The sequence below is a fragment of the Nannobrachium achirus genome (genome assembly GCF_963921795.1).
Source record: "Nannobrachium achirus genome assembly, chromosome: 4".
Lineage (NCBI taxonomy): Eukaryota > Metazoa > Chordata > Actinopteri > Myctophiformes > Myctophidae > Nannobrachium > Nannobrachium achirus.
Window position 1 is genome coordinate 67,195,433 of NC_137813.1, and position 15,728 is coordinate 67,211,160.

A 15,728-nucleotide genomic window follows, 5' to 3' on the forward strand; every position below is an offset into this window, starting at 1 on the left:
CAGCGACTGGTGCAGCCTGGCGCTTCTACGAGGAGTGGGCGGTTCCTCCAGCTGAGCCGGCGGGACCCCGGAATCTGGGATCACCTCGACTTCCTCTCCCTCACCCTGGAACTCTTCCTGCTCCGACTGGGAGCTACCCGACATGGTGAGTAGATTAAGAAATAACAAGTAATAGACAAAAAAGAAAATGAACCTCATTGATCTGGTGATCGGTGACTACGCAGGCTGACTTAGCCTCGTAGCAACTCCCAGGTAATACGACAAAGTTTGTAGCAGTTAGCAATTGTAGCAGCGACCTCCGTAACAGCAGCGAGTTTAGCAACTGATCTATGCAGTGGTTACTCTCCTAAAGTATTCTGGGTAAGGGGCCGGGGGTGCTTGCCCCCGCCCCCCTGGGGCGCGCTGACAACCCCTAGCTCCTCCCCCCTGAACTGGCTACGTCATAACTTCCTGCACTAAATTTAAGAAAATAATACCTTGTAGTTGTACTCACTCACTCACTCATTTGATACTCTAATGTAAAATAAATTCAATGTTTTTTTTTTTATGTTTTCCTGCCCCCTCATAGGTATCATGCCCATGACATAATATACACAGGTATTACCTTGCACATGCCCCAAAGCTCCAGCTCTGTCTGTAGGTGATTGGTTGTTTGCCAGTGCGAGGGGGCAGGTGCATGTATTTTAGCCAACACAGACAACAGAGCTGCTGAAGAAAAGAAGTAACATATATTAAGTGTAAGAACCAGCACAATTCAAACAGGAGAGACAAGACGTGGAGAATGGGTGTTATGAAGTGCTTTATGATTTTTGCCCTATTGGGCATAGGCTCACAGGTAAAGTAATAACTTTCTTTTTGTCTTAATTTATATAAAAAATACTAATATCACATTTTGATATTGTTATGTAGCCTACAAGGAAATGTACATTTCACTGACACGTGATCTTTCTTTATGTTTACATTTTCAGACAGCAGCAGGTATGTTCCTTTTTGCATAAATTCCACTGTATCATTGTCAAATAATAGAGACAGATATGGTATCATAGATTGTTTTTGCATTCTCAATATTATAATTGTTTAATAGTTATGAACACAGTAATGAACACATTTTTGTGTATCAACTACACTACAATGGAAAACAATATACCTAACACCTGTGCACACAGCAGGATCTAGGCATAGGCAAGGGGGGGGGGGCAATGCCCCCCTAAATGCCCTGTCTGCCCCTGTAAAGCCACCTGATCCCATGGGAAAAGTGCTTGGGACCGTCAATTTTTGAATTCGGCACACAAAAATACCCCTTGGTGCAAATTTTCACGCTTTCTGCCGGAAGTGAACACATTAGCCTATTTTTGTTACATATTTCTTCCACTACCCCACCTAGTGCTAAAGGCTAGATCCGGCCCTGACACAAAGGCACAATCTTGAACAGCCTGACACACATACTGCAGGCACTAGTTCATGTCAGGTTATAGCTTACATTTGTGATCGGAATCATTGGTCTCATACATCATATTGCTTGACATGATAATTACAAACATAGTTATGAAACAAAACAAAAATAATGCAGGCGTTGCATCTTAATGAAGCAACTGAATGAAAACAGACAAATTGTTTATTTTGCCAAAATTTTTGTTTGATCTCCTCATAAATGAATGATGTCATTTCACAGCTTTCCAAGCAGAATTATGGGAATCGTATTCAAAAAGCATTATTGTGTTATGGACAGAGTACTCGGGAGCCACCGCATACAAGCTCTCCGCTGCACCAATAAACGCGCCACTCAACACTACTACCTATGCAATGTATGGTCCCAATGTTAGGATGGGCTCCCTGCACAACCTCACCCCCAACAGCACCTATACCATTTCGGTCATAGCTCTGTGGGACTGCGCAGGACGACGCAGGCGTCGCAGCACTGGCGGTCAGTGCGAGACCATCTTCACTTTTGAGGCTTCCACAGGTGAGTAACAGTGGCGGCTTTGTCTATAACAAAGAGAGTTATTAGAAACGTAGACAACTAACTACTGTAGTTTCACAATTTAGAGTTAGACAGTTTTGGGTAGAAAACAGGAATAGTAGAGAATAGCATAACATTGGGGCTTATGTAGGTTTGGATCGTCTGTGTGTTTCTACTACAAGTTTTGAGGTGCTCTAAACTTAGAGACATTTAATGTACTGTATGTGCACATTTCTCACCTCTTCACATGCCTCGAATACCCAGCTCATATCCATTGCTGTAAATGTAGAAGGAAGGCACTTTTGTGTACAGTATAGGCCTTTAAAATGGATTTAAGTTATCTTCAGCTTTCAGGCAACTGTATAGACAGGAACATTTTACTGTTCACGAAGAGATTTGTCCAAATTCAGCCAAGAGGTATATTATGAAATATCGTTGCCCTTATTTTCTGCATACAGTACTGTACCGCTCGTGCAATGCAAGGTCAGGTGCCTGGTTGCGTTTGATTACGTTTTCTATTATGGGCATTTACTAAATGTTTTTCTTCTTCCCACATGTTTTTTCATTCGAACTAATTGTGTGCATTAACTGTCTTTAGCTCCCAAGGTGATGGATCCTATTGACGTAGTGAAGGCAAAAGACAGCACAACCTTGATGGTGGAGTTCACCAGGGTCCCCGGGGCCACTGGGTTCATCATACGTATTGAGAACAACGCTGGCTTCTTCCGCGAAGACCATGTGACCTCCTCGCCTGCACAGCTGGGATCCCTTGAACCGTACACCGCATACTCACTCAGCATCATGTCTAAGAACGCTGATGGCCGCAGCCAGCCGTCCACCTCTGTGGAAGGAAAGACAGGTACTGTTATGCCTCATGTAGTTTTAAAAACATATTTTATGGACAGGGGGGACATAATAGGGCATTCACGAATAGTCTTTTTTTGTATTCGAATTATTCAACTTCAAAGTATTTGAATAGTCGAATTTTCAACAGGACTGGCCAAACTGTCAAATATTAAGTAAGCAAGAGGCGGACATTGTGAAAATAGCCGATCTACATGCTCACAACGCCTCGCGTTGCGAGGCGTTGTGAGCATGTAGATCTGCTATTTTCACAATGTTTATCTGCGGAACATTACATGTAATTCCTACAATTCCAAGTGCTTGTCAGGGTGGGGGTCCCCAGTTCAAATATGTTTATTTTGGGGTTCACAGCCTAAAAAGGTTTGAGAAACAAATTCATCCACCAGGGCCATTGACAACTAATTCTTATGACTTCCTATCTTGCCAAGCTTTATAAACAATATATTTTTTTAAAGAGAAAACAATAATAATAATAATAATAAACGAATATTCGACTTAGGTGAACAACGTCGAATAGTGATTTTGATATTCGAATATTCGAATATTTGGTGAATGCCCTAGGACATAATGTAGGAAATAACTTTCTGAGGGCTTGTTTCAAGCAGAAATGACGCGTTCACTGGGGGAAAAAAACAATTGCCACCTAGCCTTCCACCTCCCTTGTTATCTGATATTCCTTATTGTCTAAAATTAGCACAAAAGAATATAGGTCCCAAGTAACCTGCTCTAAGGTCAACATTGGTTTGATCCACTTATGATATAACTGACATATATACATGTGACATATATATATTAGGCCTTTTCTGTATTAGTTGTAACTTTATCTGACCTCAGTATGCAAAACACAAAAAGCTGACCTCCTCCTGACAATGCATGCTGTTTACAACAGCTCCTGCTTGTCTTTCTCAATTACAGTTTACAGTTAAGGCATTTAGCAGACGCTTTTAATCCAAAGTGACTTACAATAAGCAGATAAAACATCACAATAATAAACAAGATAATATGTCAGTACATCAACAGCAATATAACAAATGCAAATGGATATCGATCTAGAAAAAAAAAATCAGTAGTGCTAAGGGTTTAGGTGGAGTCTGAAAATGTGAGTCTTCAGTCCACGGCGAAAGCTAGCGAGTGAGTCCGTTATTCTAAGTGCGACAGGGAGTTTATTCCACAACTTGGGGGCCAGGTGGGCAAACTGTCTCGGACGAGTGGATTTCTGCCCTGGGGTTTTTAGCGAGGGTTCTGTAAGCATCCCTGAGTTGGCTGATCTGAGTGAACGGGTGGGGGTAATTTCAGAGAAATAAGAAAGCCCAGTATTTGAACAAATTTTATATACAGTGACAGTAAATAGAACAACATAAGCATTTCAAGCCCTACCTGTGACTGCAGTGTAAAAACCCAAGTGTCCATTTAACTCAGTTATGGATAAATGAACACAGAGAATTTTCCTCTGTGATGAATCTCACTGTCACTAAATGATAAACGATTAACTGATCATCTTGCATCCATCCTTTTTCTAATATTTTGTGGAAATGAGACGACAAATTGAGAACATAACTGATATCTTTTTTCATTGGCCAGTTTTTGTGACTAGGAGTTTGTTGCTGACCATTATCTATGAAGATGATAATTGACAAAAGTAACAAATCTCATTAAAACAATCATTCATTAGTGTGCAATAAGTGTTAAATGGCTTTATATTATGAATAGTACTGTAATAATGTCTTGATCGCCTCTTGTCTTGATTGTTTAAACCTGACGGCATGGGCCGCTATGCTCCATAACAAGCTTGATAAGCCCAAAGCTTGTTGATAACGGGTACTCAATAAATCTGTTATCGGGTTATCGAGCTACCCTTGTTTAGGGCTCCATCCTTACTTAAGAATGGATTCAGTCCAGGATGCAAGAAACATCATTTGATTTGACAACATTCCTTGCTCTATTCTCCACCCCACAGTGTTGCCTGCTCCTGTGCTGACCACCTCATCTCCCAGCAACGACTCCATCACAGCATCATGGAGCAATGTGAAGCATGCAGTGAACTACTCCGTTGGTGTCCATAAGTTCGGCATAAACAACACCGTGATAGTGAACACCTCAAATCTAACGGAGACCATTGCCGGCCTGGATGCGGGCTCGCTCTATATCGTCTTTGTCTATCCCTGGGACACGGAGGGCAGGAAGGGAGAGGCTGCATCGGCCAACCAGACTACACGTAAGATGGGAGAGGGACCAAGTACATTGATGGGAAAACTGTTTGTATTCTGTTCATGAGATTATGGAGAAGGAAAGGTATTAAGCTGTCCATGATTCTTTAAAGCAGTGGTTCTCAATAGTAGGGTCCAGGGACCCTCAGGTTTTCTTGAGCAGGTTCCAAAAGGACCCTTACAGGTCTGTATCCTTGACAGTGTACAACAAATGGAACCAGGGACGTGCTGGCCATTGGGAAAAGCGGCCGAACGGCCGGTTCATTCCCGGCCGGTAATACCAGCCGATCTACAAGCACACAATGCCTCGCGGTGCGAGGCGTTGTGTGCTTGTAGATCGGCTGTTTTCACTAGTTTAGATCATTTTTAAAATGATAAATACAAAACAAACGGTTTTGCACGTACAAGGTTTCCACCCGACAACGACGAAATATAACTCATGTAATTGGCCCACTGGTTTGTCACTTGTCATGATCTGAAATGGCAAATGTTTGAGTAGCAGCAGCGCTATGGAGAGAGATCTCTCTCTATAGCGCGCAATGAGGGCCTCTCCAACTCTTTTTCCCGGGCTGAATCAGGGGCCCAGCATGTCCCTGAATGGAACCAAATGGACCCTTCCGGGTCCATTTTTACACAATCATGGTGGTGCTTCCTTCTTGAGAACCATTGTTTAACACGTACAGTGCATGTGATCAAATGTTTCATTTGTCAGACCAAACTAATGATATTTCTTTGGATTGCCACAGGACCTCCCACTCCAGATTCCGTCGTTGCGTCTGTGGTCTGGGAAGGTGATGTTGCAGGACTGAATGTGTCCTGGAGCAAGGATCAGAACATCCATCCGTCCATAGCTGTGGAATACCATGTCACGGCTGGAGCCCTGCAGTGTAACTCCACATCCAGTGCCTGTACCCTAACACCAGTGGTCTGTGGAGAGAACTACTCCATCCAAGTCACTGCGTCTAACGACGCTGGACCCAGCCATCCATCCCCTCCTCTGGTGTTCATGTCTTGTGAGTATCAATGATCAAACCATCCCCTGGTTTCCAAAGTGAATAATACGAGATGATATTAGACTTTTACCAAATATATCATATAACCAACATTGATATTTCACTGATTACTCACATGATTACTCACAAATATCACGTTTGTTTCAACACGTGTATGACACTTAATAGTTTTATTTGGGGAAAATGAGGTCTGACTTCCTGATTTATGTTAGGTGACAATGCGTTATAGCAATTCTTAGCATTTATTAGTACCCTTTATCACAATACATTTTTGAGAGATTGATTAAGGAGCTATTTTCCGATGATCGACATATGATCTTTATTGGCAGAAAAAAGGCAGCCCATTTGCATTTATTAAGAGCTTCAATTGTCACCTGTGTCACCTTCTCCCTCTAAAACAAATATGCCAGTTCCCTCAAAACCGATCCATTTCAAACAGATGAGGAAAAAAAGTAAATTATTTTACTTTTCATAAAAGACACTTGACATTAACTCGATATCCTGCATCAGAGGATCAGCATATCCCTGAATTACTTTGATTCAGGATGATTTATATACTGCTGTTCATTTGGATTATAGGTAGGGGTGGCCGATATGGAAAAATACAATATCACAATATTTTCCCAAGCTGTATCACGATACACGATTTTATCACAATTCTTTTTCATGTTTTTTTTTGTGTTTATTTTTCAAGTTATTTGACAAAAACGGGTCCATTTGGTTTCATTTGTATACTGTCAGAGTTAAGTGGAGACCTTGACATTTTAAAGTTTGAGAACTACTGAATTGAATTCTGCAATGAATATCTGTATTAACAATTATTAAACAGGATTTTTTTACAAGGCTCCCTCAATTGTATCACGATATATACAATACCTCTGAAAAGGCATATCGTGGAGACATTGTATCGTCTCAACGATAATTATCACCATATCGCCCGCCCCTAATTATAGGACACTAAACACTAAACTTTATCCTGTATTCCCAGTCCCTTGCCCACCAGAGAATTTGGCAGTGGAGGAGACAGAGGCAGGAAACTGTATGCTGTCATGGAATAGCTCACCCTACGCTGACAAGTACAAGGCCTTCATCAAGAGAGATGACGGAGATGAAGTGAACTGCACCACCAACAGCACCAGCTGCGACTTCGCCTGTATGTGTGGCTACACCTACCTGTTGAATGTGTTTGCCTACAACGATGCTGGCCGCAGTCCCGAGGGAGTGACCCTCAACTACACCACCTGTAAGTAACTGTTTAACCACTGCCAATTCAACCCTAATCTGGAGAGAACAAGAGTGAACATAGTGGAAAAAGCTTGTGCGACCTATATTTTGTCGAGAGATCTGGTGTATTGTACAAAAACAATAGCTTTCTCTCATCACAAGGCTGGGGAATCTTTGCAGCTTAAACCCTCTGTACTTAGTAAAACGTTGCAATTGTATCTGTACTTGGTACGCTCCTTTTCTCACTCTACACCAAATCTCTTCGCCCAAAACTGTCGATCTAGGTCTGTTATTCTTGGGGAACATTCTTCCCAGAATAGGGATAGTGGGATTCAAGTCGTTAACATACAGTATATATATATTTTTTCGAGCAATTCGCTTTTGATCTAGAGCAGATATTGTTACTTTGTGTAACCATATTTCATTTTCATTTTCAGAAATATTGAAAGTAGAAAGTAGAAGTGCTCAAGTATGTATTTGGGTTTTATAAATATTACCAATGAAAAGTAATAATTACATGTTATTGTGACCATTTCCTGAACGCTTTTGCATGTCTGTAAATGCATGCTTGGATGTGTGTGTGAGGAAATGTCCAGATCAGAGCAGAGCACTGATGACTTAGCCTGCTTCCATACCATAGACCCCGCCCACTCTCAGAGTGGACTCTTTCTCTGGTCTGGAGCTGAGTACATGAATCGGCATTTATTTTCGGCTGATCCAATGAGCGCGGGGGGTGGGGATGGGTCTAACGAATATCCAATCCGCACAGCAGTTGAAACGATTCAAACGAAGTTCACACACACAGGCAGACTGAGGAAGGCACACACACACACACACACGCACACGCTGATTTCACCAAGCTGTTAATGTTGATTACATGTTTCTGGTCGCAGTTCTGTGGAAGCAGTCACTGGCACAGACAGAGACACACACACAATCACACACACACTCCACGACCATGCGTCGCTTCCACCGTGCGTCTCGATCACCGTGCGGTCCGAGATCAGGCTACTGATGACTGAGCAGTAGAAACCAGGCTTTCCACGGGTACTGTGCAACCATAACCAAGGGTCCAAGGTTACTGGATTCGAAAGGGAAATGGCTCGGCTTTTGCTGTGATGCTGTTATAAAATGAGCTCACGTCACTTCATCATGTGTTCAATCTCCTCTGTACCACAGTGCCTTGTTGCCCAGAGGACGTGCTCGTCAGCCTGGTGAGCACAGAGACCCTGGAGATCATGTGGAGCCCTGTGCGCGGGGCACAGCTGTACGAGACAAGGGCCGTGGACAGTGACGAGACCGTCGTATGCAACGACACGGCACCCGTGTGTGCCCTCTCTGACCTGACGTGTGACAGCACCTACAACGTGCGGGTGATACCCTGCAATGAAATCCAAGGCTGCAACCGCACCTGCCAGCCTCGCACCAGGGACACGGGTATGTGCACGCACGCATTCAGGCACGTACACACGTACCTACGTTAGAGTTCTCAACGGGCCTGAAAATTAAGGCCTGGCCCTAACTGGGCCCTAACTGGGCAGGCCCGAGGCCCTACCCGGCCCTACTAGTTAGCATACATTTTAGGCCCTACCTGGCCCGAAAACCTTCGGGTCGGGTATGGTCGGGTATGGTCGGGTCTATCATATAGTAATAGTAATAAAATAATAAAAACAAATATTTTATTTTTTCTTTGAGCCAGAGGCCCGACTAATTAGCATACATTTTAGGCCCTACCCTACCCTGAATGTCAGTCGGGTTCGGGTATGGTCAGTTTCGGGCAGAATTTGAGAACTCTAACCTACGTATGTCGCATGCATAACAAAAACACATGTATTGAAACAAAGCATGGAAATTCCTAGAAATCCACATTGCCAAAAAGCAATGTATACATACACACACTGCACAAACATACATCATAGGGTTAAGATGCATTTTTGTGTGAAGACAGAGTACAAAACCTTCAGTGCTACATCTGAGAGTGTACACAGACGGGTCCATTTGGTTACCTGTGTACACTGTCGTAGAGATTGATCACGTGACGTTAATAACAGTAGTAGATATTATATTATCATGATTGATTATGAGTGACGTTAGTAAGAGTAGATTATAATGCGTCATGATGTACTGTAAGAGTCAAGATGTTTTCCTAGGTTGATAGATATTGTTTATGTTACAGCTTGTCCTTGCAATGCCAGTATAACTAGGGTTTGATTTCCTTTGCTTAGTGCAGAACTACTTTACCACTGCCCAGAGTGTTAAACTGTACTTCTGTCCATTATATCATGTTTACATCAACTTGACCACACCACCACCTAATATAATTGTCTTGTCTCCTCAATTTCTCATGATTATTGATTGATCTGAATTCCACCACAACACTCTCAGAATGAAGTTAACCCTCAGAAGTCGACTATGTAGGCACTGCAGGCAAATGCCAAATGTACACTTCATTGTTTGACCGCGCTGCTTGCTGATTTCCAACGAGCGACGCGGCAATAGGGCTGTCACGATATTACATTTTACATGACGATTAATTGTCACTCAAATAATTGGCGATTAACGATTTAATTGTGTTTTTGTCGCTGATAATTACATTTCTGTTTGGCATTTAGGCTTTGAAGTTGTATGGTATATATGACACATAACCTAAATATACAAAGAAATTACTGACATATTTGACCACTTAAAAAATAACTTTGATAGTGGAAATAGCCGATCTACAAGCTCACAACGCGCCGCGATGCGACGCGTTGTGAGTTTGTAGATCGGCTATTTCCACTATTTCGGACATTTTTCAACATTCACGATTATGACGATTATGACAAAATAATTGCGATAATGTCAAATAATCACCATTAGACGATTATTATGTAATAATTGTGACAGCCCTAAATAGGACAAGGTGTAAATCAGGCTGTAACTCATCCTGGCCTCTCTCCCCACCAGCTCCCTGCATGCCACAGGATCTGAAGGTGAACCAGACAGGAGACTACGTCAGCGTAAGCTGGACAGCGAACAACCGCGCTGCCAACTACACCGTGGCAGCACAGCAGGGTAGCACTGCCCCCATCACCTGCACAACCGCCTCAGACAGCTGCAGCTTCGCCGGCCTGCCATGTGGCACCCAATTTCAGATCACCGCCATGGCAAGCAACGGTGCCGGCGACAGTTTAACCAGCTTCAGCATTGATCTGGAAACAGGTAACCCGGTCGAAGATGACTATAGAGTCTGAGAGACTTCCTATAGCAGTGGTTCTCAACCTGTGGGTCGGGGCCCCCAGAGGGGTCCCCAAATTATTTTGGGGGGTCCCCAGATGTTTAGCTAAATGTTAACATTATTTTGTCACTCAACAGTAAACAAACCAACATACAGTATAAGGGTATAGAAGGTATCTAAAGTGACAATGTAAGGACTTTAAAGACCTTTTTAGTACCTCTGGTGAAACATTAGTCAAATTGTCAAATATTTGAGGCAGAAATTGTGAAAATAGCTGATCTACATGCTCACAACGCCTCGCAACGTGAGGCTCCTACAATTCCAAGTGTTTGTGCGGGGTGAGGGGTCCCCAGTTCAAATTATGATTATTTTGGGGGTCACGGCCTGAAAAGGTTGAGAACCACTGTCCTATAGTATGATGAACATCTCATTTGTCACTAAAAGGGCTCCCCAGGAATCATCGCATGTTGAAGAAATTAACATTGTATGTAGGCAGTTTGAAACATTTTGACATCGTCCCAGAATATTAACATCAGTGATAATGTGGGTAACATACATTTAAATTATAGTACTATCAAGCATATCAGACAATCTACATTTCCCTAAAAGAAATGCAGTCTGACTGGAAGCAGGAATAAAACATATCCTCACCAGTCATAACAATGAATGACCAGACATCCAAATCTAATCAGCTCAAGATAGAGATGAAAAGTTTGAATGCAAATCAAACCCCAGACTCTTGCACAATGCTTTTGCAGTGTTCATATCAGTTGCCACTTGCCACGGGATATTTCAGTCAAATCATGCCTTTGTATTTAATCAATTCCTGAGTTTCATGTCCATGATCAAGAAGGCTGTTGAAAAAAGGTTATTATATGGAGATGGGTGTCTACCCGACAGCAACGATATGCATCATACTGTATACAGAAAAATCAAACCTCGGTTCGAAGTGAAGCGGTGAATTTTTATTCTGTGTTCTAGAGCTATGAAATCTGTGTTCTAGATCTATACATTCTGTGTTCTAGATCTATATTTTCTATGTTCTTTAGTTCTATATTTTTATGAATTCTGAATGAATGAATGATTTTATCTGGAGGGCCAAATTGTCATGTGAAGCTTGACCAATCCTCAATTCTGCATGCACGGGACAGACAAAGCCTGTTCATTCTGGACTGGAATGACCATATATGGACATGTACGGGACACACAAAGCCACTCCTTGGAAGCGGCTACAAAAACACTGCACTCTGTACTGACTGACTGTTCCACTCTCTTCCCTTACCAGCGCCATGTTGCCCAGTAAACCTGACCGTGGAACAGGTGACCATGGCGATGAGCAACGTCACATGGTCTTACGCCAGAGGGGCAGCGTCGTTCCTCACCTCTCTGACGTCGCCGCGGGGCCATGCCCGCTGTCACACCCTGGACTACCACTGTCTCATGGGATGCATCACCTGTGGCACCAACTACACCGTGGGCATGGAGGCCTACAGCCGCACGGGCCACAAGTCTGTGTGCACCTATAAGGGCTTCTCATCCAGTGAGTTGAAATTTCTGTCACTGAAAATCGTCTATTTTCACTGTTTTGCACACTACCATTGTACAACGAAGTACTGTATAATACAGGGTTAAGTGGTTAATCAGACATTAGACGTTTTAATTGCCCGGTCCCAGTAAATAGATAGTTCAGGCTGACGTCTCTGCTAACGGAGATAGAACTTCCCTAAAACAATTGAATTAGTTTGCTTACAAGGAATAACTTGTGACAAAATCAAAGAGGTCCCTTAAAGCCTACGACTATTTTGTCTATAGTACAGAGCACGAAGGTCCACAGTGAAATCTTCCTGAGTGTGTTTTAACACTTATGTTGCAATGATTTTTTCTCTTCAATGTCTCGCGTTGCCATGGTTACCATAGACTTCCATGTAATTGTGCAAGTGTGTAAAAAGTGCACGCCCATGCCTAGATGATGCACCACGTGTGTAGATGCTGTTCACAGCTTTCAAACAAAAAAATCCGCTTGGAAATTCGTTCAGGCATTCATGATTTATCAGCCATTATGTTTTCTACAGATGTAAACAAACATGGCTGCCATGTTTGAAAGAATGGGTTGGTATGGGGGTTAAACATGCAATTTCGCGATCGCGATCATGCCTAATACATTTCTGGAGGTCCAAAAAACTTTTTTGAAAAAAAAATTTTTGAAAAATTTTTTTTTTTTTCTTTTTTTCAAAAACGGCCCAAACTCGGGAAACTCGGGGTTGGCACAGCACTAGTACCAATACAAACTCGGGAAACTCGGGGTTGGCACCAATAAGCAATCCATAACTTTTAAAATCTTTTTTTTTTTTTTTTTTACAATCTGTATGGTAGTGTATCTTATATATACATTCCTCTAAGAGCCGCATCCCACTTCCAAGCCCATTCACGCCCACTTCACATCCACCTCAACTCATAGCTAGATCAGATGTATGTCGGTAGAACTCACGGAATACCGCCCTAACTCTATCATTGGCCCCCCTTTGCCATGGTGACCGGTGACCGCCGTCCATTGGCTCGTATTCCCAGCTATGGGACCGGCGGATCCAATTTCAACCGAGGGGGGCGTAGCCAGAACACACACACACACACACACACACACACACACACACACACACACACACACACACAAAAATAGCTAATAGTTAGCTCACAACTTTCCACTTTTCTCTTTCACCTCAATCGCAGTAACATCCGTATACACCACGTCATCGCATCACCATTTTTTTTTTCAAAACTTTTTTTTTCAAAACTTTTTTCAAAAAAAAAAAATTTCTCAATTTTTTTTTTCTCAAAATTTTTTTTTTCTCAAATTTTTTTTTTCTCAAAAACTTTTTTTTTCTCAAAAAACTTTTTTTTTTCTCAAAAAAACTATTTTTTCTCAAAAAACTATTTTTTCTCAAAAAACTATTTTATTTTATAACACCACACTGCCGCAACATGGCGGTGAGGGCCGCACAGCGGCCTGAACTCTAGACTTTAAACTTCTAGTAATACAAAATGACTAGACTGCTCTTCTACTGAGAAATACAAATCCTAAGGTCGAGGGCCACTACTGGTTGCCAAGAGGTATTGCATGAAGCTCAAAGTGTAATATCACACCTGCCCAAAAACAGGCTTTCTGCGCGGGACACCCATGAAATCCCTACATAAACCGTGAATTGCAGCTTTAATAAGATCACTATCAGATGTATGACTTAAGAGACATTGTTGTCCCTTACAGGTGCCTGCTGTCCATCGGGCATAAAGCTATACAGACTGGCCAACAGCGCACTGCGGGTGTACTGGCGTTCTTCTCCTGGCGGCAACTACAACTACACAGTAGATATGTCTGGCAGTGCCAACTACACCTGCACCCCCCCTGCTGGGGAAAACAGCTGTGACATCAGCAGTGTGCGGTGTGGAGACGTCTACGTAACAGTAGCTCCAGTCATGCCAGCAGGCGACAAGGTCCACTTCTGCCCCCAGAGGATGTATTCAGGTACTGCACTTCTCAATTTCCAGTGGAAGGGACACTGCACTGGGATTTTGTTCTGAATTGTGTTGATTGAGTTTGGTTACTCGATCTAAAAAAATATGAAAAAGTAATTATAAAGTAATGCTTACATAACATTTATTATAATCATAGACAGTACAAAAAAACTTTAAGTGGAGATATGGATACTGTATAATGTATTTCCAATGAATATTGAAATACATAATTAACATCATGATTGCTTTTGGTTGACTTTGCATTCTTGTGTCTTTTTTCAGTAACTTGCTCGGGGAGCAATGTAGGAATGGGTGAGTACTGTATATTATTGGCACTTTCAATCTATAAAAATAGCATCACATCATATTGGCAGCCAGTGCATTGAGACAGACAACACTGTCTGTGTGCTTCCTGATAGGAAAGTCCAATACGTCTTTTTTTGTGTTGCTTTACATTAAGAGATGGAACAGTTTCATAATGACTAGGAGTCATATTATCCAGGCAGGCTATGAATACAAAAGTAACATAATTATTCATAACCAACTGAAATCTTTCAATACAATTTTGTCTCTAATGTCACTTAAATGTATTTTCCTCCAGTGATTTACCGAGGAAAGAGAAGTGTTAACTAGAGAGTGGTAAGTACAATGGCATTCACACGCCACTCACTTTCATTTTATTAGCAAAAGAAACTGGCAGAATTACAGTTATATCAAATGACACATTCTTACAGTAGCATACTGTAGTGTACACAGTAGACCCTCAGTGTTAAACTTCTGAGTGCAATACGTAACCAAATGGTTGAAATAACACTGATGATTTTACTGTGTAGCTACTTATGAAAGCCATTGTTATACCAAACACTGTACAATATCACCCTGTTACTTGAGAGTACATGTGTCCCTCTGCTGGCCACATGTGTCCCTACTGGCCACAACAACAATGTGTTAGTGCTTTCTCCAATTGGTAAACAGAAATGTACAACTAAACAGATTTCGTTTTTTGAGCGGTGGTCACAACGCTCCTATACGTGGCGGTGTGTGTGGGTATGTATGTCTGTCTGTATGCGTCCGTCCGTCCGTCCGTGTCTGTAGCCTGCAGTAACCTTTTCTGACCACACATGTTAAGGGAGGGGCGCTGTTGTTCAGACTCACATTCGCACACACGCACGCACGCACGCACGCACGCACGCACGCACGCACGCACGCACGCACACACGCACACACACACACACACACACACACACACACACACACACACACAGCCTCCACCGCTCAGTTCACACGAGTGTGATTTTACCGTAAGAACAAAAGTACTGAACAGAATGCATTGTGGATTGTTTTCAAAGCTTCAAGACCTGTTGAACCAAGCAGCAGATACATCTCTCTGCATCTCCCTGAGTCTGATCATCAACCTACATCTGATTCCTACAAGATCGAAGGCCAAAAAACGAAGTCTGGACAAGCAAGAAAAAGAAGCAAATCTATTCCCATGCAACATTTGGAGGCAGTTATAGCGGAGCGGTTAAGTGCTACGATCTTTCATGTTATGATAAAAGCGTGAAAGAAAATTGTCCGAGGCAATTGAAATTTCAATATGGCGGCCATTTTTCAAGATGACCAACACCTTAGTGCAGCATTTAAGTAATGTAATGGTATATTTGGTGATACAAGCATGAAAATTGGCATGAGCAGTCTCTGTGGGTCACTTGACAATAAGCCACCCACAGTCA

The 15,728-nt window shown here is 42.3% G+C and overlaps 1 protein-coding gene and 1 pseudogene across 2 annotated transcripts in view; one reads left to right on the top strand and one right to left on the bottom strand.

Moving 5' to 3' along the window:
* LOC308283753 (class I histocompatibility antigen, F10 alpha chain-like) overlaps window positions 1-15,728 on the bottom strand; it is a 313,784-nt pseudogene that overhangs the window by 195,636 nt on the left and 102,420 nt on the right. The window lies entirely within an intron of this gene.
* LOC308284200 (fibronectin type III domain-containing protein 7-like) lies at window positions 1,825-14,984 on the top strand (the record flags this gene model as incomplete). The annotated part of the gene is made up of 10 exons (XM_080724748.1): window positions 1,825-1,963; window positions 2,559-2,819; window positions 4,782-5,039; window positions 5,778-6,044; window positions 7,033-7,287; window positions 8,448-8,705; window positions 10,215-10,469; window positions 11,771-12,025; window positions 13,748-14,005; window positions 14,971-14,984. 10 exons carry the CDS (start codon window positions 1,825-1,827, stop codon window positions 14,982-14,984), a joined length of 2,220 nt encoding a protein of 739 aa, XP_080580874.1.